The sequence below is a fragment of the Carettochelys insculpta genome, chromosome 1, assembly GCF_033958435.1.
Source record: "Carettochelys insculpta isolate YL-2023 chromosome 1, ASM3395843v1, whole genome shotgun sequence".
In the NCBI taxonomy this organism is placed as follows: domain Eukaryota; kingdom Metazoa; phylum Chordata; order Testudines; family Carettochelyidae; genus Carettochelys; species Carettochelys insculpta.
The window spans coordinates 299,884,322-299,911,807 of NC_134137.1; the positions used below are offsets into that span (position 1 = coordinate 299,884,322).

The window sequence follows — 27,486 nt, forward strand, 5'->3', positions numbered from 1 at the left end:
AGGGAACTAGCACCATCTAGTGGACTGAGAACAGTTTCATTTCAAGTATCAGAGGGGTAGCCGTGTTAGTCTGGATCTGTAGCAGCAACGAAGGGTCCTGTGGCACCTTATAGATTAACAGAAAAGTTTAGAGCATGAGCTTTTGTGAGTTAACTCACTTCTTCAGATGCTGCAAAAGCTCATGCTCTAAACTTTTCTGTTAGTCTATAAGGTGCCACAGGACCCTTCGTTGCAGTTTCATTTCAGACAGTTGTGAAAACTGACAGCTGCAACAACTTGTCTCAACATTATTTTTTCCATGTTTAAGGCTTTGTATTTCTGTACATCAATACTCTTGAAAAAGACTTCATATAGTTGGAGGATGTGCAAAAGAGTCCCCTATAGGAGGTGTTTATGAAACAAGAGACCAGGGTTCTATTTTCAACCATATCACTACTGTGCTACAGAATCTTGAAAATTCACTTCACTTTCTTTGCCTGTGTCCTCATTTATTTAGATTGCAAGCCCTGTGTCTGTCTTGTCTATTTTGTCTGTCTGACCTATTTAAGTGGTATGCTCTTTGAGACAGGTATTATTGCTCACTGTGTTTGTATAATGCTCAGAAGAATGGATTTTCTGATCTACTTTGGGACCTCTTTTCAGTATTGTAAAACAAATATGTAATTTGAATGTATACTGGCTGTATTGCAGATTATATAAACCAGCCAGAGATGTTAGGTGACCATGTATTTTGCACTAGGTAGAAAGGGAGCAGATGACAGAGAATAGATCACACACGATGTTTGCCTGTTCTATTCATTCCTTCTGAAACACCTGGCATTGGCCATTGTCAGCAGATAGGATTCTTGGTAAGATGAACCTGAAGTCTGGCAAGAACAGGTCTTCTATGCTGTGTACAATACTAAAGACCTTGTCTTGCTTACAAAAAACATCAATTATTTGTTTGAGAGTCATACTGTTCATGGGCACTGCCAAGGCATCAACACAAAACATACAGGCTGCGTCTACACGTGCACGCTACTTCGAAGTAGCGGCAGTAACTTCGAAATAGCGCCCGTCACGTCTACACGTGTTGGGCGCTATTTCGAAGTTGAAATCGACGTTAGGCGGCGAGACGTCGAAGTCGCTAACCCCATGAGCGGATGGGAATAGCGCCCTACTTCGACGTTCAACGTCGAAGTAGGGACAGTGTAGACGATCCGCGTCCCGCAACATCGAAATAGCGGGGTCCTCCATGGCGGCCATCAGCTGGGGGGTTGAGAGATACTCTCTCTCCAGCCCTTGCGGGGCTCTGTGGTCACCGTGGGCAGCAGCCCTTAGCCCAGGGCTTCTGGCTGCTGCTGCTGCAGCTGGGGGTCCGTGCTGCATATACAGGGTCTGCAACTAGTTGTTGGCTCTGTGTATCTTGCACTGTTTAATGAAAGTGTGTCTGAGAGGGGCCCTTTAAGGGAGCGACTTGCTGTTGAGTCCGCCCCGTGACCCTGTCTGCAGCTGTGCCTGGCTCCCTTATTTCGATGTGTGCTACTTTGGCGTGTAGACGTTCCCTCGCTGTGCCTATTTCGATGTTGGGCTGAGCAACGTCGAAGTTGAACATCGACGTTGCCAGCCCTGGAGGACGTGTAGACGTTATTCATCGAAATAGTCTATTTCGATGTCGCAACATCGAAATAAGCTATTTCGAAGTTGGGTGCACGTGTAGACGTAGCCACAATGTGATATCAGAGATGGCAGTGAATGAACAAAGGTGCTCTTTGACCATATGTCTGAATAAAACAGGCAGAGGTGAAAACCTCATTATGAGCAGAACTATTCTCAGTAATGTGAACCAGTACAGTTGTATGGAACATCCACTTGCCCAGGGTACCCCACTCAACACAAAATGTCCTGACCTAGTGACAAGAAACAATAAAAATATTTCTTTTTCAAAGCAGAAAGAAGATGGATGAGACAAGAGAAGTGAAGTCCCATGAAGAGCAAGAGAAGACTTCTGATGGAAAGAGAGCGGAGTAGTTCTGCAGAAGCTGATGTTCCAATTAGAAGTCTTATCTTCTAAAAGTAGCAAAATCAAGACTGTCTGAAAGATGGATTCAGGAGTGTGCTCTTTTCTCATCATCACTGCTAACATACTAGGTAGACTAAATATATTATAATCCACAGAAAGATTTACAGGAGGTGGAGGGAAGCAGTAGCAGCTCACAAGTATTGTCAAGAAGACAATCTGGTTATTATCCAAAAACTTGGAAATTGTGGTGGACAACAATGAGCTCCCAGTGTGACAGTATAGCCAAAAGAGTTAACAAGATTGTTGGCTGCCTAAGGAATCTCAAAAATAGGACTAGAGAAGTTTCACTTTGTCTGTATTTGACAGCCACCGCTGTGATACTACAGTAAGGTCTCAGACTACGCGAGGGTTCCGTTCCACACACCCTCGCGCATACACGGATTTTGTGTAAGTGGGCGTCCGGCTTTTTCCCAAACAGAATACATGTTTTGCAGTGGGGGAAGCAGCAGAAAGGTAAGTCCTGGGCTGGGGGTGGCAGTTGAGAGGGTTTAGCCTGAGGTGGGTTAGGGCTGCAGGGGGGTGAGGGGTGGAGCTGAGAGCGGGTGGTGAGCTGGGCTGCAGAGGGGTGGGGAGTTGAGCCAGAACCAGAGCCGTGCGTGGGTGGTGAGCTGGCAGGGGGTTTGCACCGGAGCCGCGCGGGGCAGAGGTGGATGGCTGAGCAAGCAGTTCGTGAGCCAGGGGGTTGCACAGGAGCCACAGGGGGAGGAAGGCAGGCAGCTGGTGAGCTGGCAGGGGGTTTGCAGCGGAGCCGTGCAGGGCAGGGGGATGAGCAGGCAGCTTGTGAGCCGGGGGGTTGCACTGAAGCCGTGAGGGGAGGCAGGCAGGCGGCTTGTGAGCCAGCAGGGGGGGTTGCACTGGAGATGCGTGGGGCGGCTTGAATCAGAGCCACTTGTGGGTGGTTTAAACCGGGCCAGGAGCTGGGGGGTGAGCTGGAGCCATGTGAGAGTGGTGGTAAGCCAGAGCCAGGTGTGGGCGTGCGGGGTGAGCCGGAGCTGCATGTGGGTGGGGAGCGGAGCTGGGAGTACCTGCTCTGGGGCCATGAGGAGCTGAGGGGGTTGAACCAGGGCAGGGGGAGCGAGTTAAGCACAACCAGAAATCATGGTACATGGTTTACAATAGGAATCGGGGTCAGACGCGTAAGAACAGGGTCGCATACTCTGAGTTTGTGTACTCTGAGATCTTACTGTGTTTCCAGAATTCAAGAAGGATGTTAAACTGGAGAGGATTTAAAAAAACAAAAAAAACCCCCATAAGAATGGTTAATGGCTAGTAAACAAGACTTATGGCAATAGCTTCAAAGGGCTCAATCTGTATAGCTTAATGAAGAGAGGCTTAAGGGGTGCTAACATATAACAGTAATTCTCAAACTGCTAGCCAGGACACCAACATGGGTCATGACCCACTTTCAATGGGGTCACCAGAGCTGGCTTAGATTTGCTGGAGACCAGGGCTAAAGCCCAAGCCACACTGCCTAGGCCTGAAGCCAAAACCAAACAGTTTCAGCCCTGGGTGATGAAACCCAGATTACAGTCCATCTAGCTGGGGATGATGCCTTTGAGCTTCAGCTTTGCCACACCCTTGCCTAGAGCAATGGGGCTCAGGCTTTGGCCCACTAACCCAGGTCAATGAGCCCTAGATGATTCAGGCTTTGGCCCCACACTCCTTGGGCCATAAAGTAACTTTTGTAATCAGAAGGGGTTCACTGTGCAAGTCTGAGAATCCCTGACATAGCAACATCAGCCAACAGCTGAGTAGTCGAAGCTACTCAAATGCAGATTGACGTACATTTTTAACAATGAGAGTACATAACTATTTACCAAAGGATGTGGTAGAATTGCCATCACTGGCGATATGTAAATGAACATTCAATTTTTTTCCGTAAAAAATCTGCACTAAGAACTATTTTGAGAAAGTTTTATTGTCAGACACAAGATGCAAGACTAGATGATCACAGTGGTCACTTCCTGCATTGCAATATATGAATCCCATAATTTGCAAGTTTAAACATATTTTAATGAATAAAAGACATACTTCACTGAATCAAGCCCCTCCCAGTATACACATATGCCACAATCTCCCAGGTAGCGTGCATGTTGCTTTCAGAGGATATGGTCATTCACAACAATGCACTCCTCTCAATGTCCATTTATTTTGTTAACAAATTGTGCCAACTGCCATTTCCCTCATACTTTTAAATTTTGGTGAAAACAAAAGCGGCCCTTTAAAGGCTAAGATCAAGTTGAGCATCTAGGAAACATCCTGCAATAAGTTAAACTGAATTGTTACAACTATTAATATTAACACACCCTTAAAAACAAAAGAAAATCCACATATTAGATTAATTTAAGATTGAATAAACTGAATTAAAAAAAAACAGTACTAAACAGCAGTGCAACTTCCAAAACTGCCATGGGACATGCTTCTAAATTTATAGATCTGTGGAGCAAATTAACATGTTAAAAAACACAAGTCATTCTTTGTTTGATTCTATATGATTTCTTACCATCAGTGTGTTATTGTGTTGAATGAAAAAAGCCATGTTATACATTTAACTTATCCAGACACCCTCAAAGCAATTATGAGGAGAGAAAAGCAGACTCCTCATTTTTTTCTCTTGAACTTTCGCTTTCCCATTCAAACTAATTTCACACTCAGGAAGCACAGTACTTTCATTGTACATAGCAAATAGCATAGGAGACTTTTACTCCATTTGCTCTGTATACAGCTAAAGATCATCAATTATTATTATATCACTTGCACATTATTCTTAAAGATATTTGGCAACATTCCAAACAAATAATCTCACACAGCATAACTCTCAAACTGACAGAGAAAGTGTCAGTACTGCTTTTCAGTTTGTTTCATCAGTTTTCCTCCAGCGCTGACATGGATTTTTATAGTAGTCAACAATAACACCACCATTAATCACTAGTGCAGGACGTTGTCAACACAAATATGAATTATGTCATATACTTTAATATATAAAATCAATAAAGTAATAGCACTTTGAAACTGAAGCTATTACAAGCCACACATGTGCTGTTAATTTTTCAAGTTTAATATCTCCTATTTGTCATTTCCTTGGTTGTATATTAATCATGGAATTTGGTCCTCATCACATTTATTTGTCTTATCTTCTATTTTTGCTGCTGTAAATACTTTTAAAAAGAAAATGACCTTATGTTCATGGGCTTCATTTGTCAACCTGGAAGTTGCAATAAAATTGTTTTTTCCTTAAATTCCTTATTTTAATTCATTTACTTTACCATCTCATTTTGTTTTTAGATAAAAATCAAGACAAGTCTAAAGCAAGACAAAGCACTCAAAAGCACTGCCTTTCTGATGTTCAGCTTGAGTCCTTCCATACACGTATTTGAAGTGGCCTCAACGCAAGAGCCTGGACACTCATGCACCCACTGCTTTAATGGGCTTTTTCAGCTCAAATTTATTTTATTTATTTATTTAAAATATTTTTACCCCACCTTTCTATGTAAAATATTTGATGTGGCTTACAATTTTTTTAAAAAAGATTAATATATATAGAAAGATTTAAAAACACAAAACTGTAAAAGGACATAAAACCTACTAAAACATCTCCAAAGGATGAGTTTCCTCCAAATGAAAGATGAATTCCTTCACAAATAAAATCTTTTATTTTGACTCAAAACCTATGCTTTGATTTTCACTAAAACTAGTAACTAGTAAGGGCTTTAAAGGCTCAGTATTTGAATTGGTTAGGGATTCCAATGATTACCTATATCTTTGTGGAGCTCTACTATCCAGCATGACCCAATCTCCACAGCAGGACCTGGAATCTTTTCAGTAGCGGATCTATCTGTTGCATATTTGAAGAAAGAAGCGCCTTGTTCCTTTCAGCACTGGGATCACTGTGGTAGGTAATTACAAGGTGGTTTACCTCTGTCCCTCGTTCAATTATACTGAGGTTACATTTGAGAGGAAAACCTGAGTCTGTTTCTCACCAATTGAATAGGTTCTCTCTTCTGTAGACAACCAAAGAATCCATTCTCCCTACTCTAACACATAATAATCAACAGTTTATTTGACTGCGTTGCACTTACCTGTCCCTTCATTAGGGCGAAAAGCAGGGGTGTCATTTCAGGTTTTGGTAGCAGGGGCAATGGGGCTGATAGCCATGCTGGGCCCCAAGGAGAAGGCCCAGCTCCATGACCCAGAAGGGGCAGGGCTGAGGGTGGAAGGGTTCAGCCTTCAGGTCCCCTCTGAATCTGGTGGAGTGCCAGTATGTGCATTTGTGTAGCTCGGCTGGGATCCCTGCTTCCTTCTGCAATCTCTCTGTCTTCCCCAGAATGGAACCACTGGAGAAAAGATTCTGAGACCTCCTGTACCAGCATCAGGCTAATGAGTCTCCTGCTTAGTCCCAGAGGGAGAGACTAGGATAAAGACTTCTCTACTTATATAATATTTTTCCTACCTAATCTAAAACAAGCTCATTTTCTTCATGTTTCTGGTTCTTCACTCATTGTCTACTCCACCTTTTTTTTAATATTTTAAACTATTCACAACCTAAAGAGGCTTTAAGATTCTATGTATGTTTTCCATGCTAATAATGCCATCAATTCTGAATAGCACCTCTAAAATAAACTTGTTATAGGACTAAAAATTACTACTACTACATTGGCAGCCATCAATTTTTATCTTCAACCAAACCATGTTAATAATAAATACAAAATACTGATATTACATGTATAAAATTCATCACCATTAATATTTGCTTACCAATTCGAGTAACTTTATTATAGGACAATTCAAGATTCCTTAGATCTCTGCAGCCATCTAAGCCATGAAGTGATGCAAGTTGATTTTTATTCAGAATTAAAATGCAGAGATTTTCTAGATTCTCACAATTTATTGTCTGAATATTGTTCTCCTACAACAAAGAAGAAAGCTGATAAAATTAAAGATAATGATGAACAGAAAAGTATAGGAAGTTCACAATGGAAGAGGAAAAATAGTTTAATGACTGGGTAGCTAGTCTAGGACTTGGCAGACTCAGGCTCAATTCCCTAACTTCACCACAGACTACATGTGTGCTCTTAGACACGTCATGTGATGTCTTCGTTACTCATATCTCTGTCTGTAAAAATGAGGACACTGTCACTTCCCTACCTCACAGGGTTGTTGGGGAGGGTAAATACGGTACAGACTGTGAAGCACTTTGCAATTTACTGATATAAAGTGCTGCATTAAGTTAAATGTTATTATGGGTCATTCAAAAATATTATGAACTGTACTATGGTTAACCATTTTCAGTCTGAGCAGTTAGCCGGTATTCAGGGCCTCAACGAGCATTTCCATCAGGAAGTTAAACTGATGGTGGAGTCAGGCATCTTTCATGTAATCCTATTTATAAAGAGTGTATACCATGCCCTGTTTCACTGCACACAGTAGGAAGCACCCAACAGAAGGAAGTTCCTTTGCTCAGTTGGCTTTTGCTGCCTCCTTCTGATTCACAGACACATACAGCTCCACCAAATAACAAAGCTCTAGGAATTATTTTGGGGCAATTATATGGCCTGCATTTTACAGTGTCTCCGACTAGATGATCGGAATGGTCCCTCCTGCCCTTCAGATTTGTGAACACTCAGTACCCTATGATGGCACACAGATGCTAAAAGCCCTCAGACTAAATGGTTCATCTCCGACTCATGCCTTACCATGCTAGTCTATGATTTGGGTAGTGGCTTCAGTTATTTCAGCTATTACTAAACAGAGGCACATTTAACTGCCCTGCCAATTTATTCTGAACAAAAGTCTTCTATCAGAGGAACCAGCACCAGATCAAGCCACCCAACTACTAGTATAACCGTGTTCTAACTGGCAATGAGTGTAATACTATATTTAAAATTACATTTTTATTGCTTAAAAACACCCAGCTATTTGTAACAATACTGCGCAACACTTAGCATAAAACCTAGCCACCTACAAATCTCATTTAGAGAAAGATTAACAGGTTACTAAATACATAAAATCCTTGTGCTCTTTTTGCATTGAAATTTGAGGAACCGCAAATTGCAGACAATTGAAAATTTTGCCCAAGGTTATTTTTAACATGTAACAAAACTGGGAAAAATTCCATGAGTCTAGACTCTGTGTACTGCTCTAATCACTACACAACATTGCCTTAATTATAAAAGACCTTGCCCATGCCTCTCTATCTTTTGAGAATGTTATAGCATACATAAAACAGTAGTCACAGGGCAAAAAAGAAATATTCAAAGCTTTTATGCACAATGGCTCTTCTGTTAGTCATGATGCATGAACTCCGCCAGTGCACTGATATAATCAAAACACTAAAAATCAAAAAGGTAAAACCATCTGTTTTGTGTAGATTGTCAAGTCTTTCAAAGGGGCACATTCATTGCAAAGACATTTTCTCTATTCACTCAGATTTTTAAGCCACAGCTCTGCTAGCAGCAGTGCAGTGTCACCCCCTGCAGGAGATGCCATGGGGATACTGTGCCACAAAAAATCAATGCTGGTGAAGATTGCCTGCCCATATGGGCAAGCAATCTGTACTAGTACCAAGGAGGTATGTGCCTAAGACCTTAACTTCTCTTCCTCCTCTCCTTTTAAATACCTTAGTCCCTAAGGAGGGGGGAGGCAGAGCATACAAACTGCTAAGCTGAATAGCATTTGCAGAGTCATGTAACAGAGGGAATGAAGATTTATCACTTTCCCTCCATACTCACACTAGGGCCATTCATGTGTAATGCTTAGAGACAGAGAAACAGACTGTGCCTATTTGTTTTTAGCTTTGGAAGCTCTACTTTACTGCATGTTAAAATTATAATAATATATACAATAGACTAGCATTTCCTTGCATCCCTTCAACTTAGTTTATGGCTCAAAGACAAGGAACAATGTTAGGCACACAGAACTTTCAGAAAAACAGTCTCCTTTTTAAGTGTATATCCTAGGAGACTAACTTGTCAAAATGACTGAAAGATAACTAATGTGATGCCAATTTTTAAAAAGGGTCCTAGAGGTGATCCTGACAATTACAGGCTGGTAAATCTAACTTCAGTATCAGGCAAGCTAGTTGAAACAAACAAAAACAAAAACAAAAACAAACAGAATAGAACTGTCCAGCACATAGATGTACATAATTTGTTGGGGAAGACTCAACATGATTTTCATAAAGGGAAATCATGTCTCACCAATCTACCAAAATTCTTTGAACAGGTCAATAAGCATTTGGACAAGTGAGATCCAGTGGATATAGTATACTTAGATTTCCAGAAAGCCTTTGACAAGATCCCTCACTTAAAGCTGTGAATCAAAGTAAGTAGTCATAGGATAAGAGGAATGGTCCTCTCATTGACCAGTAACTAGATAAAAGACAGGAAACAGAGGGTAGGAATAAATAGTCAATTTTCAGAATGGAGAGAGGTAACTAGTGATATCAACCAGGGGTATCTACTGGGACCAATCCCATTCGATATGCTCATAAATGATTTGGAAAAGAGGGTAATCAGTGAAGTGGCAAAATTTGCAGATGACATGAAACCACTCCAATTAGTTAAGTACAAAGTAAACTGTGAAGAGCCCCCATAGGATCTCAGAAAACTAGGTGACTGGGCAACAAAATGGCAGATGAAATTTAATACTGATAAATGCAAATTGGAAATCTTATTACCAACTATATGTATCAAATGATGAGGGCTAAATCAGCTATTACTACTGAAAAGAGAGATCTTGGAGTCACTGTGGATAGCTCTCTGAAAATGTCCACTCAATATGCAGTGGGAGTCAAAAAGGCTAACAGAATGTTGGGAATAATTAGGAAAGGGATACATAACAAGACACAGAATATCATATTGGCTGTAAATCCACAGTACGCCCACATCTCAAATACTGCATGCAGATATAGTCACCTCTTCTTAAAAAAAGATATGTTGGAATCGTAGAAGATTCAGAAAAGGACAACAAAAATGATTAGGAGTATAGAATGACTGCCATATGAGGAGAGAGAAATAAACCTGGGACTTTTCATCTCAGAAAAGAGATGACTAAGGGAGCTTTGTTAAAGATCTATATGACTGTTGTGGAGAAAATGAATGAAAAAGAATTATTTACTCCTTCCAATAACACTACAACTAGGAGTCATGAAATTAAATTAATAGGCAGCAAATTAATTAGCAGCAGAAAGACACACAATGCACAGTCAAGCTGTGGAGCTCCTTGCCTGAGGATATTGTAAAGACTGAGACTATAGCATTCAAAAAAGAACTACATAAATTCATGGAAGATAGATTCATCAGTGGCTATTAGCTAGGGTAGGCAGGGATAGTGTTCCTAGTCTCTGTTTACTATAAGCTGGGAATGGGCAACAGTGAATAGATCACTTGATGGTTACCTATTCTGTTCATTCCATATGGGACACCTGGCATAGGCCCTGTCAGAAGACAGGATACTGGGCTAGCTGGACTTTTGATTTGACCCAGTATGGCCATTCTTATGTTCTTAACTTTTTGGCATCCTTTTAAAAAATCTTGAACTATAGGCACATACACATCTAAACAGATGTATTTAGTCTCATAATACCCTAAATGGCAGAGATGGCGCTCTCACCCAATATCCATACAGACAGAAAATATGGTACGCACCGTCACATCAATATACTTTAGGCTTTTGCAGTTACTGAGTCCTTCCAGTGCAGTTAGTCCACAGCGTCTAAGGGTCAAGAACTGAAGATTTGAACATTCTGACAATGTGGAGAGACTACAGCCAGGCAAATCTTGAAGTGTAAGTGTTGTAACCTATGCATATTCAATGAAAAGCATGTCTTTAAGATTGCAATCTAACAATATTTTTATGCAGCCTATTTAAACTCTGGCATATGTACTGTCTAGCAAACAATTATATGGATTAAGTCTAGATTTTGAATTTACTAAAAACGTTCATAAAAAGATTAAAAGTTTTCTGCTTTTAAGCAGAAAACATTAACTAATAAATGTTGCTCCCATCATAAAAAGCATAACAATACTCAGGCATTAGAAACATATGACAATTATTTGTAATAGCAGTGTCAAACAAACAATTTAAAATGTGATTAATTGCCATTTTAATTGCCCTGTTAAACAGAATACCATGCATTTAAATATTTTGGATTTTTCTATATTTTGAAATATAGATTTCAATAGCACAGAGTATGAAGTATACAGTGCTCTCTTTAAATCATATTTTAACTAATTGCATTGTAAAAACAGTTATTTTTCAATTCACTTCATACAAGTACCGTAATGCAATCTCTTTTCCTGAAAGTTCAACTTTTAAATGTAGAATTATTAGTTTTATGTAACTGCACTCAAAACCAAAACAAGTCCAACCACTCATACTTCTTCCTCAGCCAATCAATAAAACAAACAAAAAATGTTTATGAGAGCTAACACTGTCCACTTCTTACTTAAAATATCAACTGAGAGTGACAATAGGCAGTGCTAGCCTTTTGTAATAAAAAATAAGGAGAGCACCGTACAGTTAATATTTTATGTTGTAATTGAAATCAAAACATTTGAAATATATAAACTTTTCCAAAATATTTACAATACAATTTCAATTGGTTTTCTATTATTAATAGTTTGATTCAAACGGCAATTAAACTTGATTATCTTTTAATTGTGTTAATTGGTTCTGTTTAATTGTTTAAATTAACTGTGATTAATTGACAGCCCTAGTTTCTAACTGACAGTAGAAAAAATAAGTACAGCCATACAAAGGTAAGCCAACTCATTTGATTTTGCTGTCCATTTCAATCATAATTGTTTCACTACTAATGATGTATAACATGAAGGAACAGAATACTCTAGCAAAACATAAGCCAATGTGTGTGTTGTCCCATTTACAATGTCAGTAGAATAGAAGTGTACATAATCTTAACATAAGAGAAGTGAAGAGAATGATCATTAAAGCAAATATTGTATATATTAAAAATAAGAACAGTATGTTGATACCAGTCAGATGACCAAAGAACAAATACGTTCAGCCTTTTCTGAATTAAAATAAACTGTTCTGCAGTTCTGAGGCATTTTAAAATAGACATTGTTGTATTTTCCTGTCCCACTCATAGAACATCGTTGTTTCAAATAATTTATTTCATGGAAAAATAAAGTTAGGAAACTATGTATTTTCAGCTGTGACTTAGTGCAGTTTAGCAGCTAAAAACAAAAAATCAGCATCACGAGCAGGATTTTCAAAAGCAATTAATATTGGCTTCATTCTTTGCCTATTGAAGAAAACAGTTACTAGGCCAAGGCTTTGAAACTTCCATCTCAAGTGATTACTCAGTTCTCACAGAGGTCAAAGTTTAACAATCACTTACAGTATTTAGTTACCTGTTGGAGGGCATTCCAAGGGCCAGACTGAATAATAATTTCTGTACTTAACGGGGGCATCTTGCTAGCTAAGATTTTTCTTGGTCTGCATCGTTTAACTACTTTCTTCCTTTGGTTTTCCCTATAAATTTTAGACCATGGTTTACATGTTGTCATCCAAGTTAGCCTCTTCTTTTCAACATCATCAGGCAGTGACAGGAGCCTTACAGAACACTTAATCACACTCTCAGTATTGTCCCAATCCTCAGCAACCTCCTCCTGAATTTTCTTCATCACAACTTCTGCTGCTTTAATTGTTTCAGATTTATGAGATTGCACTTTGTATTTACTGTTCCTGGTATTTGTTGGGGCTTCCACATTCCACTGAGCATAGTGCATACTGTTTTCCTTATTTGCAAATGCATCATTAGCTACAAGGACAATGGCTTCTCTATCCAACATATTTATATTTTTGTCAAGATCTATAATTTGTAGAGAACTTTTTCCTGGATGTGTCATCAGGTAGCCATCTTCATTTTCATTACCTTTTTCATCAGACCATTTTTTCTTCTCAGAGTCTGCTGGTGTCTGTTTTTTTTCTTTTGGATTCTCTGAATTGTTTGCCTTGTTTATCTTTCCAACATGTTTTTCTTTTTCACTCTCTTCCTCTTCTCGTATTTCCAGTGTCTGTTTCTTCTGCTCCTTTTCCTGATCAATTTTATCTTTTATATTTTCTTTCTCTTTTTCTTCCTTCGTATTTTTTGAATCTTTGTCTTGATTTTCAACCATTGCATTTATCACTCTTTTCTCTTCCTGTTTTGTTCCTTGCTGCCCTCTTGGTCCTTCCTGCAGGCTTTTTTCTCGCGCAAGCCTCAGACTTTCCTTCTTCTTTTCATATTCCTCATACCTCCTCACACGTTCCAGATGTGCTTGTCTTTCGATTTCTTCTTGCCTTTTTCTTACCTCCTCTTCTTTTTGCTTCCTTTCCTGCATCCGTTTCCTCATTTTTAATTCCTTTTCTCTCTTTTCTTTCTCCATTTTTTGTTGCAGTTCCTTCTTCCTTTTAATTTCTGCTTTCCTTGCTTTTAAGATGGGAGCATATTTTTGGAACACAACAAATGCTCTAAATCTAGCTTGGATTTTCACAGCTGCTATATTCCACTGTTCTTCCAATTTGCGCCTTTCTTTTGCTTTCTGCTCTTCCAAGACCCTTCTCTCCTCCCCTATTTGCAGCTGTAACCTTTTGATCAATCCCTATGCAAAAACAATAATAGAAACATATTTCATTCCGCATCTGAGATACTGAATTTTTCTTCAGGTGTAATTGTAATATGTGACACAAGACAGACAAATTTATTCTTAAAAGCTGTATTTTTTTTTGTTTTTTAAAAAATTCTAGTTTGAAAAGTTGAATAAAACTTTTGCTTAGCTGGAAAATCAGAGATATTTACAGCTGCTCAAACAAGAAGAAAAATTGATTGCTAAGCCAGAGCTAACTCTCTTAAAAGGACTGTTTTCACAATTTTTAAAAACATTTTTCTTTTTTAAAAGCCACACTCTCTTAATACATATGGTAAAAATCATTTGATTTTATTTTCCTACATAACAATGAGGCTGCGTCTACATTACAGCCCCCGTTCAAAAGGACGGCTTTCGAAACAGAACATCAAAAGCCATTCTTTCGAAAGGGGGCGTCCACACAGACAAACAGAGACTGAAGTTGCAATCTGCTCTTTCAAAAGTTTCCAAGTGCAATTTCGAAAATGAGCATCCACACTATCAGGGTGCTCTTTTGAAAGTCCCAGAGTGCAATTTCGAAAGTGAGCGTCCACACTACACAGGGAGCTCTTTCAAAAGTACAGGCGCAGGAAGTCCTGCAGGCATGGTCACATGGCGGATGAGCCCTTCAGGAACCACGGCCCACCGTCCCCTTAAAGGGCCCCCCCATCCCATACGTCAGCCTGCACACTTTGAGGGCCAACCACCTGTTCCCAGGCTCGCACACCGAGGAGATCAGAAGGGGCACCCCGCGCCCCCATGGAACCCAAGCAGCTCCCCCCGTCCCCATCAAGGCCGTGGCCAGCGCACTGGCCGTGGTCCTGGCTGCCGCGCAGCAGCGGCTACGGGCAGCCAGCCTACTAGCCACACTCCTGGAAGTCATCCTGAGGGCACAATGTTCCCGGCTGGTCCCCCAGGGCATCCGCCTCTTGTGGAGCTTCCCCACAAGCAGCAACTGGTGGGACCAGCTGGTGCCGGAGGACTGGGGCAACGACCAGTGGCTACAGAACTTCCGGATGACCAAGGGCACATTCTTAGAGCTGTGCCACTGGTTCGCTGCAGCCCTCCAGCACCAGGCCACCCACTTGAGGCCAGCACTCCCACTCCAGAAAAGGGGAGCCAACACCCTCTGGAAACTGGCCACTCTGGACAGTCACCGATCCGGCGGCCATAAGTTCGGGGTGGGAAGGCCACTGTTGGGCCCGTCCTCAATGAGGTGAGCCGTGCGCATGCAGGGGCCAGGGAATGGGGGGCACTCCGGCATGGGGCACCATCAAGGATCACAGGGAAGCCCTCACCGGGGACGGGACAGGGATGGGGACAGGGGCCCCAGGGAGGCCTGCCCTGCAGGGGACAGGGATGGTCAGGCACACTACATCCCAGCCCATCCTCATGAGTGCATCCTGCTCCCGCTCCCTGCAGGTCATCTGGGCCATCAAGAGGTCCTCCTGCAGCAGCTGGTCCATGTCAGGGACCTGGACAATGCTATCCAGGGCTTCAAGGAGTTGGGCTTCCCAAACTGCTTCGGGGCCCTGGACAGCACACATATCACCATCCACGCCCCAGAGCACAGCGGCAGGGCTTTCATAAACCTTAAGGGCTACCACTCCTTGGTCCTGCAGACACTCGTCGACGCCAACGGTCAGTTCCAGAACATCTGTGTGGGCTGGTCTGGCCATGCCCATGACGCCAGGGTGTTCCGGAACTCGGGGCTGGGCCGCCGCATGGCTGATAGGACCTTCATCCCCCAGAGGGAGCTCCCCATTGGGGACACTACAATGCCACTCTGCATCATGGCGGACGCGGCCTACCCCCTGCAGGCCTGGCTCATGAGGCTATACACGGGACACACACAGCCCAGGCAGGACGTTTTTAATGAGTGGCTGAACCAGGCCCGCAACAAGGTGGAGCAGGCATTTGGCTGCTTGAAAGGGCACTTCAGATGCCTCCTCACGAGGCAGGCCTCCCCAGTGTTCCCACAGTGGTTAGGGCCTGCTGTGCCCTGCACAACTTCGTGGAGGCAAAGCACAAGCCATTCGTGCAAGGGTGGGCCATTGAGGCAGGGCGTGGGTATGAGCAGCCCCCTGCTGCCCCATGCCGCCAGGCCCAGCGGGACAGGGTGCGGGTACGGGAGGCCCTGCAGCAGGCCTTTGAGCGGGGACTGCAGTAACCACCCCACCCCCAGGCACACACACCCCACCCCCACCCCCATGAACACACACCCCACCACCACCACACACGTACAAGGGACCCAGCTGGAACCACAAAATAAACACTTTACTTAACTGCTACTAGTGCTTTGCGGCGTATGTGCAGGGAGGGGTATCACAGAAAGAGGGGCTTGGGGGGACTATATACAGGGGCGTTGCGGCCCCAGGTGGTCACCCTCCGGGCCCTGGGAGGGCCGAAAGTAAGGGCGGAAGGCCCTATTCATTTACGGGAGTTCAGGGACAGGATCCTCGTCACCCACATCTGCCCCTTCCCCGCCCCAGGTCCGGGCGGTCCATCGCGGCTGGTTGGGGCAGGTGGCACAGGGAGGTGGGGCGCTGCTGGGGTGGGGCCCCTGTGGGCTCCTTGGGGTTGGCATGGGGAGAGTGGGGGGCAGGGGGAATGGCCAGCCCTAGCCATCAACATATGGGCCAGCAACATCAGGGCAGCCAGGAGCAGGTGGGTTGGGCAAGGGCAGAGAAGTTGGGCTTGTAGGGGTAGGTTCGCTGGAGGGGGTGAGGGGCAGACCATGAGGACAGGGCATGTCGGGGGTGGTGAGGCTGACCAAGGGACTTGGGAGGTGGGGGAGGTCAGGGGTGGGGAGGCTGACTGGGGAACTGGGAAGGTGAAGGGGCAGCTGGGTGACGGGGGATGAGGGATGGTGAGAGGGCGGCAGGGTGTGGGACTAGCCTGCGATGGGTGGCAGCTGGATCTAGGTGGCCCACCACAGCCCAGGTCAGGGCGTCCATGTTCGCCGTGACCCAGTCCAGGCCTGCTGCTCCATGGCAAGCCACTCCCACAGCACACCAGTAAGGTCCCGCAAAGCTGCGGTATGGGCAGCGTCCCCCGCCTCCTCGTCGCCATCCTCGTGGCGCCAGCGGATGGCCCGGCAGCGGCCCTGCACGGTCCCTGCTTGGGATCCGGGCCGCTCCCTCTCACCCTCCGTGGTGGGGCTGGTCCGGCCACTGGCTGCAGGAGCTGTGGAGACAGAAGGGGAGGGGGCAATGGGCCATTAGGCCCATGTGCAGGTCCCCGTGTCCTGCTCACCCCCTGCTCCTAGGGTACATGTCCCTGGGTGCCCCGCAGCAGTACTGAGAACACGCCACCCCCATGCTGTTCCCCAGTCCCTCCAAGTCTGGCCAGCCCCTCGTGCTGTCCCATCTACGTGGTGTTAAGTGCCGCACATCATCCCCCAGAGAGCCCGGTGAGCATAGCTGTCCAGGGTCCACATGCACTTGCGGTGGTGGCCGTGTGGGATGCCTGTGGCCACCCCGGGTGGGACCTGACACTCCCTTCCTGGGCACTATGGAGGCTGGTGTGCACGCCACCTACCTATGGGTCCCTCTGGGAAGGCAGGCAAGGCATGGTCAGATGGGATCTGGGTGGATGGCCCCGATGGGAGGTCAATGACGAGGGCCCCCTCACTTGAGCCCTCATCATCACTGGTGGGGTCGAGTCGCCGTGCTGTCTGCAGTCGCCTGGAGCTGGCTGATGGTCCCGGGTGTTCCTCACCCTCAGTTGCCATCTCCGGCTCGGTGTCAGCCACGGACATGTCGAGGAAGATGGTGGGGGGTCCAGCCTCCTTCGGCATCAGGAGGCGGTGGAGCTCCTTGTAGTAGAGGCAGCCTGTGGGGGCTGCCCCTGACCGCCTGGCTGCGTCCCGGGCCCTGCCATACCCCTGCCATAGTTCTTTGACCTTCAACTGGACCTGGTCTGGTGTGCGGGTGGGGTGGCCACAGCCAAGCAGCCCCTTTCCCAGCCGCTTGAAGGCAACTGCATTGCGGCGACGGACCCCCATTTCTTGGAGGACCTCCTCATCCTCCCAGAGGGAGAGGAGGTCCTGGATCTCGGCCTCTGTCCAGGAGGGTGCTCGACGCTTTGGGGCCTGGCCCACCTCCTGGGATGACTCCCCGCTGTCTTTGAAGGGCCCCTGGGGTGGGTGGAGGTCCGGGTGGCTGGCCATGGGTCCGGGTGGTATGGGGGACTGGCTGGCCGTCGCAGTGGCTGGTGAGCTGGAGAGCAGCGTGGCCTCACTGCTGGCTGCACTTTCTCAGCTTCCTGCCTCAGGGTTTCTGGGGGCCTGCATCCTCAAGCGTGGCCAGACACTGGAACCATAGAGCTTTGTCTCTGCTGTGAGCGGCGCCGCTGCCTGCCAGCTGTTCGCCACCATGGAGGACGCCCTCTTTCAAATGAGCAGGCCATGGAGCGTCTACGCTTGCTCTCTTTCGACATTATCTTTCGAAGGAGGGCACTCTTCCCATCCTAGGAATGGAGGACTGACTTTGAAAGAACGTGGGAGTTCTTTCGAAGTTACTTTCGAAAGAGTGTGGTGGATGCGTGGATGCTCTGTGGGTTCTTTCGAAAGAGCTCAGTCTTCCAATCCTAATTTCGAATGTACTTGCTAGTGTAGACACAGCCTGAAGGTATCTTTTATGCATATTACAACAATATTTAAATTCTTTTTGAGGAAAGCTCTTGTGTGCAAATTACCTCATGTTGCTTAAACTTCTCTCTCCAAACGTCTTTTTCTTTCAGTAATTCATCTTCCATAATAGCTTGTTGCTGCTGTATAAACAAGTAACCTTACATCAATTACTTTAATATATTTCATTACATAACTCACTAAAATCATAGCTATCTATAAAACAGCATTCTCCAAAGATCTATTTATTATGTGTTGATACCTGAGATATAATAAGCAATTAGGTTGATTGGATCAGAAAAATCAAACAGCTAAAAATGCAGATTCAGTAATACCCATTTGATCATGCACTGAAAGATAGAACAAGGTCACCAACTTCATACTTTACCCAGATAAACTTTCATCTGAAGTTCACAAGCTCTGTGAAGGAACAGTATATTCTAGGGCTAAACGAAAAATTCACACCAACGCAGTTTTGATAAAAAACTGGAGCTTGAATTAAATGAACATTTTCACAAAACCGTAAACTTGTACATTTTTTGTTAAAAAGCAGATTCTTCAAACACCAGACTATTTCACCCCAAAACTGACATATTCAGGCTGAAAACAAACCCCCTGAATTTACGTATATAATTCAGATACTTCATAGAAGCTTTAATTCATTTTCCTTATGCCCTCGGTCTTCTCTATGGTTTGGGATTCCCAATCAGACTACATCTTCAATGATGCAACCACTTCAACTCACTGTGAGGGAACTCTGGCGCACCAGGGAAGATGTACCCTGACCAGGAAGAACAGCATGACCTAGATAACTGGAGCACAAAAAACCAGAACTACAACTCCAAAGAGGTACACAGCAGCGTTTGGCTTTCGGCCAAAATATTTTCTTTTGGATTTTTCACCAAAAAGCCAAACTTTTCCATGAAAAATATCTTCTTCCGAGTTGCACTATTATCTATCTGATATACTGTACAGCATCTTGCACTCTGGAGTTGAATTCTTGCCTGTGATTTTGGCTGGCACCAAACTATGAATATTAATTAATACTGATAAAGCCTAATGATGACAATTTAAATGTCAGCTTTGTTAAACTGTTTGCAGTTCATCAAAACAGAAAGAGAGAACGATAATACAAAGATCTACGTGCTCTGTTCTAAGCAGTACCTCTCTTTCTGACCACAAGTATGGGGCACTGTGTTGTGCACAGATTGGAAAAGGTGCCTTTTTCCCCCTCGTCAGTATTAGATATGGTCATTCAAGTAGTCCAGATGTTATAGATACCTTTGTTAAAATATTACCTTATGAAGCATCTCTAACTTCAGCCTTTCAGCCTCAAATTCCTCCAGACACATTTGCCTTCTTTTTTCTTCATCCTCATTTTGTTTTTCTTGTATTTCCATCTCAGCTTTTAGCTTTTTCCTTTTCTGGTCTTCAAGTTCTTTTTGTTGTTCCTCCCACAGCTCAAATTCTTGCCTGCACCTTTCCTCTACTTCAAGGTAAGTACAGCTTAAAAACATGTCACCTTTACCTACAAGAAGTTAAACAAACAAACCCATTAATTAAAGGGTTGAGCTCTTTGTAATTACTTATTTGAAATCATGAAACAATTGAATGTATTAAAAAGAAAACAGTATGAATAAGATTCTGTTGGTAGAGAGCAAGAGAGCTGTTCCACAAGTTTAATAGCTACAAGAAGAACATGGCAATCCATAGTGTGGCTCTAAAATACAGCAATTTGTTACAGGCTGCCTACTAGAGATGATATTGCACAAATGCCCACAATTCCATATACCTAAACACTCCAGCACAAAGGCCTGCCACAAACATGCATGCCCACTACGCCAGTATTTGTAAGGGGTTCTGTGTGTGGCTGTTTTTGGCAATCATACCCATGCAGCCATCAAGGGCATGTGGCTTTTATGGTTCCTATATTCCACCACAGCACATAGGCATTCTACCAGATATAGTCTTTTAAGGGTCCCACATTCTACCACAGCAGACTATAGAGACCCTATTGGAGGGTGACATTCTTACCTAATCTGTCCATATACATATTAAAAGTGACTAGTCTATTAAACAAATGTTCAGCGCCCACAATCTAACTTCCATCTACTTTCATACAGCTTCTGCCTCTGAAAACTAGCACTCTCTGCTCTGGCAACATCCCTCATCTGCCAGCACTTCTGCAAGGGGCAGCAGGGCCAAGTTTGGAGATAGTGTCCCCCAACAGCCCAGCACCAACATACCGCCCTCAGCCCCATGTGGAGCCAAGGAGTCCATTGCAACAGACCAGTGAGAAGGCCAGGGACCAGGGGGCATTCACCTCCTCACCTCCCCTGGTCCAGCAAAATCCCTCGTCCACAATCACTGAGGTCCCAACAGTGCTGGACCAGGGAGATGTAACCTGTACCATGTTTTATTTGAAGAAATAAGAGAACTGACACATGAAGTTTATTTACACTCAGTTTGGGCATTTGAATGGGACTGCACAAAAAATGGCACATTCAGGTTCTGTGGTATTCAGACCAAAGCCACATTCTGAAAATGTGGCCCTTAAAAAAAAAAAAAAAAAAAACCCGGAAATTATCAAGAATTAAAATTGGCTTAGTTGCTGATTTGGACACCTTTCAGTATGCTTAGACAATCAATACAATGCTAACAAATTATACACCAAGTTATTAGTGTATATGTCATTTGAAATAAACCATTATCAAGACTTCAGATAGGAACAAGAATAAGAAGAGAAAATCCCAACCCTACAATTGGAAAAACAGACATCTGTCTAAATGACTCCAGTTCCAGAATCAGTGTCTAAATCCCATTATCATATACCATATCATGCTTGACTTCCACAATTATTCTTGCCAAAAGAACAGATCAGAAGAAATACTTTATACAGCAATTAGTATTGATATAATTAATAGCACAAATTAATATTAAATTTGTTTACCTGCAACAGAACATTCATCGGCAACCACACGGCAAATTGCATCTTCATTGAGGGGTTGACTATTACTATCAGGACCTGCACTGGCCTCCAATTCTTCGTTTTCTATTTCAAACAGCATCTGAACAAAACCAAACAAATTCTCATGATGAAATGAAAAGGGACAAAGCTATAAAAATCCAAGCAGAAATTTCAGACAAAGACTTTGGATCAGGGACTTCATTTTCGTTGTCTAGAGCTGGGGAAGAGATGTTCCCACAAAACTTCTTTCAACAGATTGCATCTACACATAAAAGTGGATCAATCTTTTGATCTGCTCTGTTGACAAAAGGGCCTCCTGGAGTATCTGCACAGCTTTTCTCTTGACAATTTCTGTCTACAAAATGCATTTTGAGAGTAGATGCTCTGCAAGTTTTGTTGACAAAACCTCAGTTTTGTCAACAAAACTCTCTAGTGTAGACATGGCCTCAGTGTAATTCAAGTTCTTGTTTTTATATAGTGATCATCGGTCAAAACGACAAACAAATAATAAAATAGCATATAACTAGAACTGGTCCATAAAAATAGGTTCAGGTTTCACAAGGCGCCTATGAGAATTTGGCATCTGAATCCCAATGAAATAATTATATACCTAACTACGTACAGCTCACTTGAAAATTCCAGTCATGATTATTTTAATATTTTCCATGAGACAGCAAAACCTTTTCAATAAATGAGTTATATTAGTGATCTCATATGCCTAACAATGGAAAAGAACTGACAATGGCAAAGTAATAGATAAGATTAAAAATGAACACTTTAAAATGTTATATTACACAAGTGACATTTTATAATTGGAATAAATATTAATAATTGATATTTCAAGCCTATGTTAGTCAGTTTAATGTTCATCCACAGTAGTTAAGACTAATAAGCATTGATATCAAAATGTTGTAATTCCATGATCTATGGACAAAGTGAATCATGACCAAGGAGTCCAACCTGCAAACCACATGTAATGTTTAATCTCAAATACCATCCACACCTCTAGTTTGACTTAGAGAGTATGTAAATTTAAGCAACTGCATTAGTCATGGCAAGAATGGATCCAAAAATGGGACTGTTGATTATCTGCAACAACTATGGGACTTGATATACTATGTAGATAGTTTAAACATAGAATACCTGCTTCTTCAATGCTTCAGGATCGTCATTGTATTCAGAAGCCAACTCTGCCAGGTACTCTGAAGCATGGTGAGAAACTACTTGATAGAGGTCACCTGAGGAGCAAAGGGGGAGGGCGAGAACACGGGGAGAAGATGTCTTAATCTAGGCGCAGTAGAAACTCAGAGTTACCAACATCAAATTTATGACTCGACAAGGCAACCACACACCTCATTTGGAACCAAAGTATGCAATCAGGCAGCCACAGAAACTAAAATAAAGCAAATACAGTACAGTACTGTCACCTACAGGTGCTGAGCCCACAGTTATTGACGATGGATGATGATGATGAGTACAGTACTGTGTTAAATATAATTTACTAATAAAGGGAAAGTTTACAAAAATGTGATTATGTAAGGAAACTGTTTCTATGTATTGTTTCATTTAAATTAAAGCAGATAAAAGCGGCATTTTTCATTTGCATAGTAAAATTTCAAAGTTGTATTAAGTCACTGTTAAGTTGTAAGCTTTTGAAAAAACAATCATAACATTGTGTTCAGAGTTAAAAATATTTCAGAGTTAAGAAAACCTCCATTCCCAAGGTGTTTGTCATTCAGGTTCTATGGCAGCCTAATTCTAATGAATGCTAGTTTCCTATTATCTATCCATAAAATCCAAACCCTGAAACACAAAGACTCTGGTTACACTGACCCGAACTGCCAGCAGCAGTATGCAAACAGGTTGTCTTGCAAATGCAAATGAATACTTATTTGCATATTCACTCACTGGCAGACGCTGCTGCCAGCACAAAAAAAGCTGTGTAAACATGTTCAGCCAGCAACCCCCACCCCCCGGCCTTTGTCAGCAGCCTCTTATGCCTGATTTTTTCCAGGCCATTTGTATTTTTGAGACCACCCATTTGCATACTGCTGCCAGCGGTTCGAGTCAGTGTAACCATAGCCAATGAGTTCTTTTCTTTAAAAAAGTGCCCACTCAGGTACTATTTTGAGAAAAACACCAAATCCACTCAGACAAGCAGGCTTCCATTAATATTATTTCAGTCTGATTAATCTAATTAAAACACTGGATATATACAAATAAACAGAGAAAAAAATCTACGGCAGCAACATACATGCAAAAAAAGTGCTCTAACGGGCAAGACACGTTCTCCAGCTAGAAGGCAGCAGTAAGTTTGGGTGGTTACTTATATAGCATCGAAACCATGAAAAACTGCTGCTCCAGTAAAAGACAACATAAATATGTAAGTATGTATGTAAATTAAATTTAGGATGTACCTAATTCTTATGACAGTAGAAGATTGATTTTCTGGCATTCTTGGGTAACGGGTTGCCAGATAATCAAAGTTTCCGCTTAGTCAATCAGGGGCCCTGTCTGCTGACCACTGGGTGTGGGGGGCTGCTTCTGATAGCTGGGAGGGGCTGCCACACAGCAGCCAGCCCTGGGGCAGCCACCCCGAGTGCCAGTTAACAGAATGTGCTGGTTATCTGAGTGCTAAACAACATGGTTTTTATTGTACTGATAAAATGGAAGGAACTTCCCCTAAGGATGAACATGAATAGCGTACACTCAACTTTATTCAGGAACATTTCTGAGTGTGAAACCTAAAAACTCTGGCTAACCTGGGACTTGGCATCTTAAAAACCTAGGGTCACTTAGAAACTAAGGGCTCAGTTTTGTGAGGTGAGCAATTGCTTCAGCTCACACTAATGACAGTGGGATGTGGAGGTGCGGGAACTTCACAAGATTAACTCTAACAGGAATATAAACCTAGGGCGTATGTCCACAAGCTGGACATAGTTAGCCTCTGGAAGGCCCACCAGACTTTATGTACTTAGGTATCCACAGGTATGGCCATTCACAGGTCCTATTTGCTGCCATATAGGACCACATATTTTCCAGACCATATGCTACAATAGTCAGTGACGTTCAGAGAACATATGAAAGGGGGGCCACAGGAGCTGCCATATTGGGTGAGGAGTTAAAGTTGGTACAGTAGGTTTCATAGTTTTGTTTCATTTGAAGATTTAGGTTATATTACTGATGGTTGTTGATGTGGTTTACATTGCCAACATGAACGCTAGGGTGGGTGGACATCACATATCCATTTATTATGATCACAGCTTACTTGTAGTTTCTTCATCTTCCATGTTTTGCAATATGAGATTTTCAGCATTTTGACTTCTATTCTTCACAAAGTTTAGGTAGTACAGAACTGATTCTGGTAAGTCATCTGAAGTCTAGAGGTAAATATTTTTAATTAAATTACGTATTTTCATCTCTCTATCAAGACTGTAGATAAATGCTGGACACTTGTAGTTAAGCTCCGTGGTAGATTTACACAGCCATTTTTAGAGCACTAGCACCAGCCCCACTACCCAAGTTTATCCACCCAGGCTGTAAATCTCTTTCCAGCTCATTCCAAAATGCTGTGTAGACATGTAGACTTCAGGAGCTGTTGCTACCTCATACAAAACATGTATTTTTCCCCTTGCCAGTCAGGACTTAGGTTCATTATTGCATCACTCATTATTTGACAGTCATGTAGACTTCACTGCAATCCCTGTTGAAGCATCTTTCTTTGTTATTAGTTTGATCCAAAATGAATAAAAGGACAAATGATTCCACACAGAGGAATCAGACATGGGATGTGGGATATTTCAAATTTTTGAAAGACAGATTAAATTCACAAAAACAAGTCTACCAGGATTTGAATCTGGGTCTCCCACATCTTCAGTGAATGCCCTAATAATCAGACTATACAGTTAGTCTCTCTTAATATCCTCTGATGTAATTATCCACTTTCGATAATATTCAGTAGGCAGCAAGAGAAAATGATCTTGATATATGATCTATATACGATCATGATAAGAAGAAGATGGGTAACATCAGTACAGCAGCGCCAAACTTTCCAAGGAGAGGATGTGGACTCAGACCACAGTCTAGTGATTGGAAACTTCAAGATGAAACTCAAGAGCAAGTATAAGACAGTTTAAGAAAAGAAGAGATGTGACAAGGCTAGACAAGGAAAAAATAGGGAATATGTACAGAGCAGCGCTTGAAGAGAAGATTAGGAATGTGGGCACTGAGAAAGACCTAGACAAGAGAGTTGAAGGGACAGCCATGGCAATAGAAAAGGCAATTGAGCAGATGGTTCCAGAAGAAGAGAAGACCAATAAGAAGTGGATTTCGCAGGAAACACTGAAGTTGGTCCAAGAGAAGAGAGAACTGAACATCAGAAGGGATGTTTCCAAGATGGCAGAACAGCAACGAGGTGAGTGAAATGCAACAAGGTGAGGAAAGCAGCCAGAAAAGATTAGGTGAAATGGTTACAGGAGCAGTGTGTAGGTATAGAGAGGTATTATGGTGAGTGTAAGACCAGTGATGTGTATAAGATGATCAGGAAAATTAACAGGAAGTGACAACCAAAGCAGACGGCGACCAAAGATGAGAAAAAGGTGTTCATGAACAAGGAGAAGGTTGTGCAGTGATGGACGAGATATTGCACTGATTCATAAAAAGTACAGTTGGACCCAACTGTCTCAGAGGGACTGACTGAAGAACTGAAAGCGATATCTCTGCTTAGCATCAAGAGTGAGACTGATATTTTGAAGGAGGTAGTAGAAAGAGCAATGAAATGACTAAAGAACAACAAAAGCCCTGGAAATGATAATATTGTGGAAGACATGATCAAATAAGGTGGAGAAAGTATGATTCAGAAAATACACTGGCTATGTAATATCACATGAGGAATGGCCAAGATCTGTTCTAGTGGCAATACACAAGAAAGGAATCACACTGGAGTGCAAGAACCACAGGACAATTGCCCTAACAAGTCCTCTAGGCAGGGTGCTCATGATGATACTGACGGAGAGACTGAGATCACAGATAGAACATCATATAGTGGACGAGCAAGCAGGATTCAGGAAAGATAGAAGTACCATACAGAAGATATTGGCATTGAGATTGATAGTAGAGAAAACTCGATAAAAGAACAAGAACATTTACAGTAGCTTAGTCTATTTTCAGAAGGCATTTGACGGTACAGATCAGAAAGTGTCTTGGGGTGGTGTTGGAGTCTAATGGAATGGATAGGAGACTGATACAGTTGTTGAAGAATATCAACAACAATGCTGAAGCAGCAATGAGAATGTGCAGAGAGTTGGGAAGTTGATTTAGAGTGAGTAAAGATAGGAGACAAGGAGATCTGCTATCGCCAAGTATCTTCATCATGCATCTATACAGAGCGATGGATAAGATCAAGGAGGAGGTCAAAGGGATATGCGTGCATGGGGTGAGAATCAATAATTTGAGGTTCGCAGATGATATAGTTATCATCGAGGAAGATGAAGACAAACTAGGTAGAATCGTGCAGGTGCTAAACGAAGAAGGGAAGCAGTACAGACTGGTTATGAACATTGATAAAACAAAAACAATGGTATTTGGAGATAAGGAAATAAGAAGGAAGATCAGTTTAAATGCAATCAAACTAGAGAACGTAGAGAAGTTCACATATCTGGGGAGCAACGTAATGTATGATATAGACTGTAAGAAGGAAATATCAACTAGAATAGCGAAAGCAAGAGCAAGTCTGAAGGCGATGGATAAGATCTGTAAAAGCAAAGCAATTAGCTTAGGAATGAAGCTGAGCACCTTGAATATGTGTGTATTCAGCAGCATGTTGTATGGATGGGAGACATGGTTGACTGCGAAAGATTCAAAGAGAAGGATATTGGCATTTGAGAGGAGTTGTTATAGAAAGATCCTGAGAATAGAATGGATACAGGAAGTCACCGATGTGGACTTATATAGGAAGACACAGCCAAAAAAGAACCTACTGAAGAAGCTTAGACAATGGAAGTTACAGCTATTTGTGAAGGACGAATGAAAAATCAAGATCCTGGTAATCGGCATAATGGATGGTTGGGATAGGAGAGGCAGACCCCACAGAGAATGGGTAGATGCTATAGTAGATTGGTGCAGAACTAGTCTATAGAAACTAAGAAGCTTCACACTGGACAGGAAAATATGGAAGGAAAGAGTGAGGGAGGCATCG

At 42.7% G+C, this 27,486-nt stretch overlaps 1 protein-coding gene across 1 annotated transcript in view; it reads right to left on the minus strand.

The window, feature by feature from the left end:
* LRRIQ1 (leucine rich repeats and IQ motif containing 1) overlaps window positions 1–27,486 on the minus strand; it is a 209,033-nt gene that overhangs the window by 173,809 nt on the left and 7,738 nt on the right. The window contains exons 3-10 of the mRNA XM_074984002.1: window positions 24,559–24,670; window positions 22,434–22,528; window positions 21,273–21,390; window positions 19,621–19,850; window positions 18,391–18,465; window positions 12,436–13,668; window positions 10,708–10,860; window positions 6,818–6,968 (exon numbers count right to left, since the gene is read on the minus strand). Of these exons, the coding sequence (XP_074840103.1) occupies window positions 6,818–6,968; window positions 10,708–10,860; window positions 12,436–13,668; window positions 18,391–18,465; window positions 19,621–19,850; window positions 21,273–21,390; window positions 22,434–22,528; window positions 24,559–24,670 (2,167 nt within the window). The remainder of the gene's footprint in view (window positions 1–6,817; window positions 6,969–10,707; window positions 10,861–12,435; window positions 13,669–18,390; window positions 18,466–19,620; window positions 19,851–21,272; window positions 21,391–22,433; window positions 22,529–24,558; window positions 24,671–27,486) is intronic.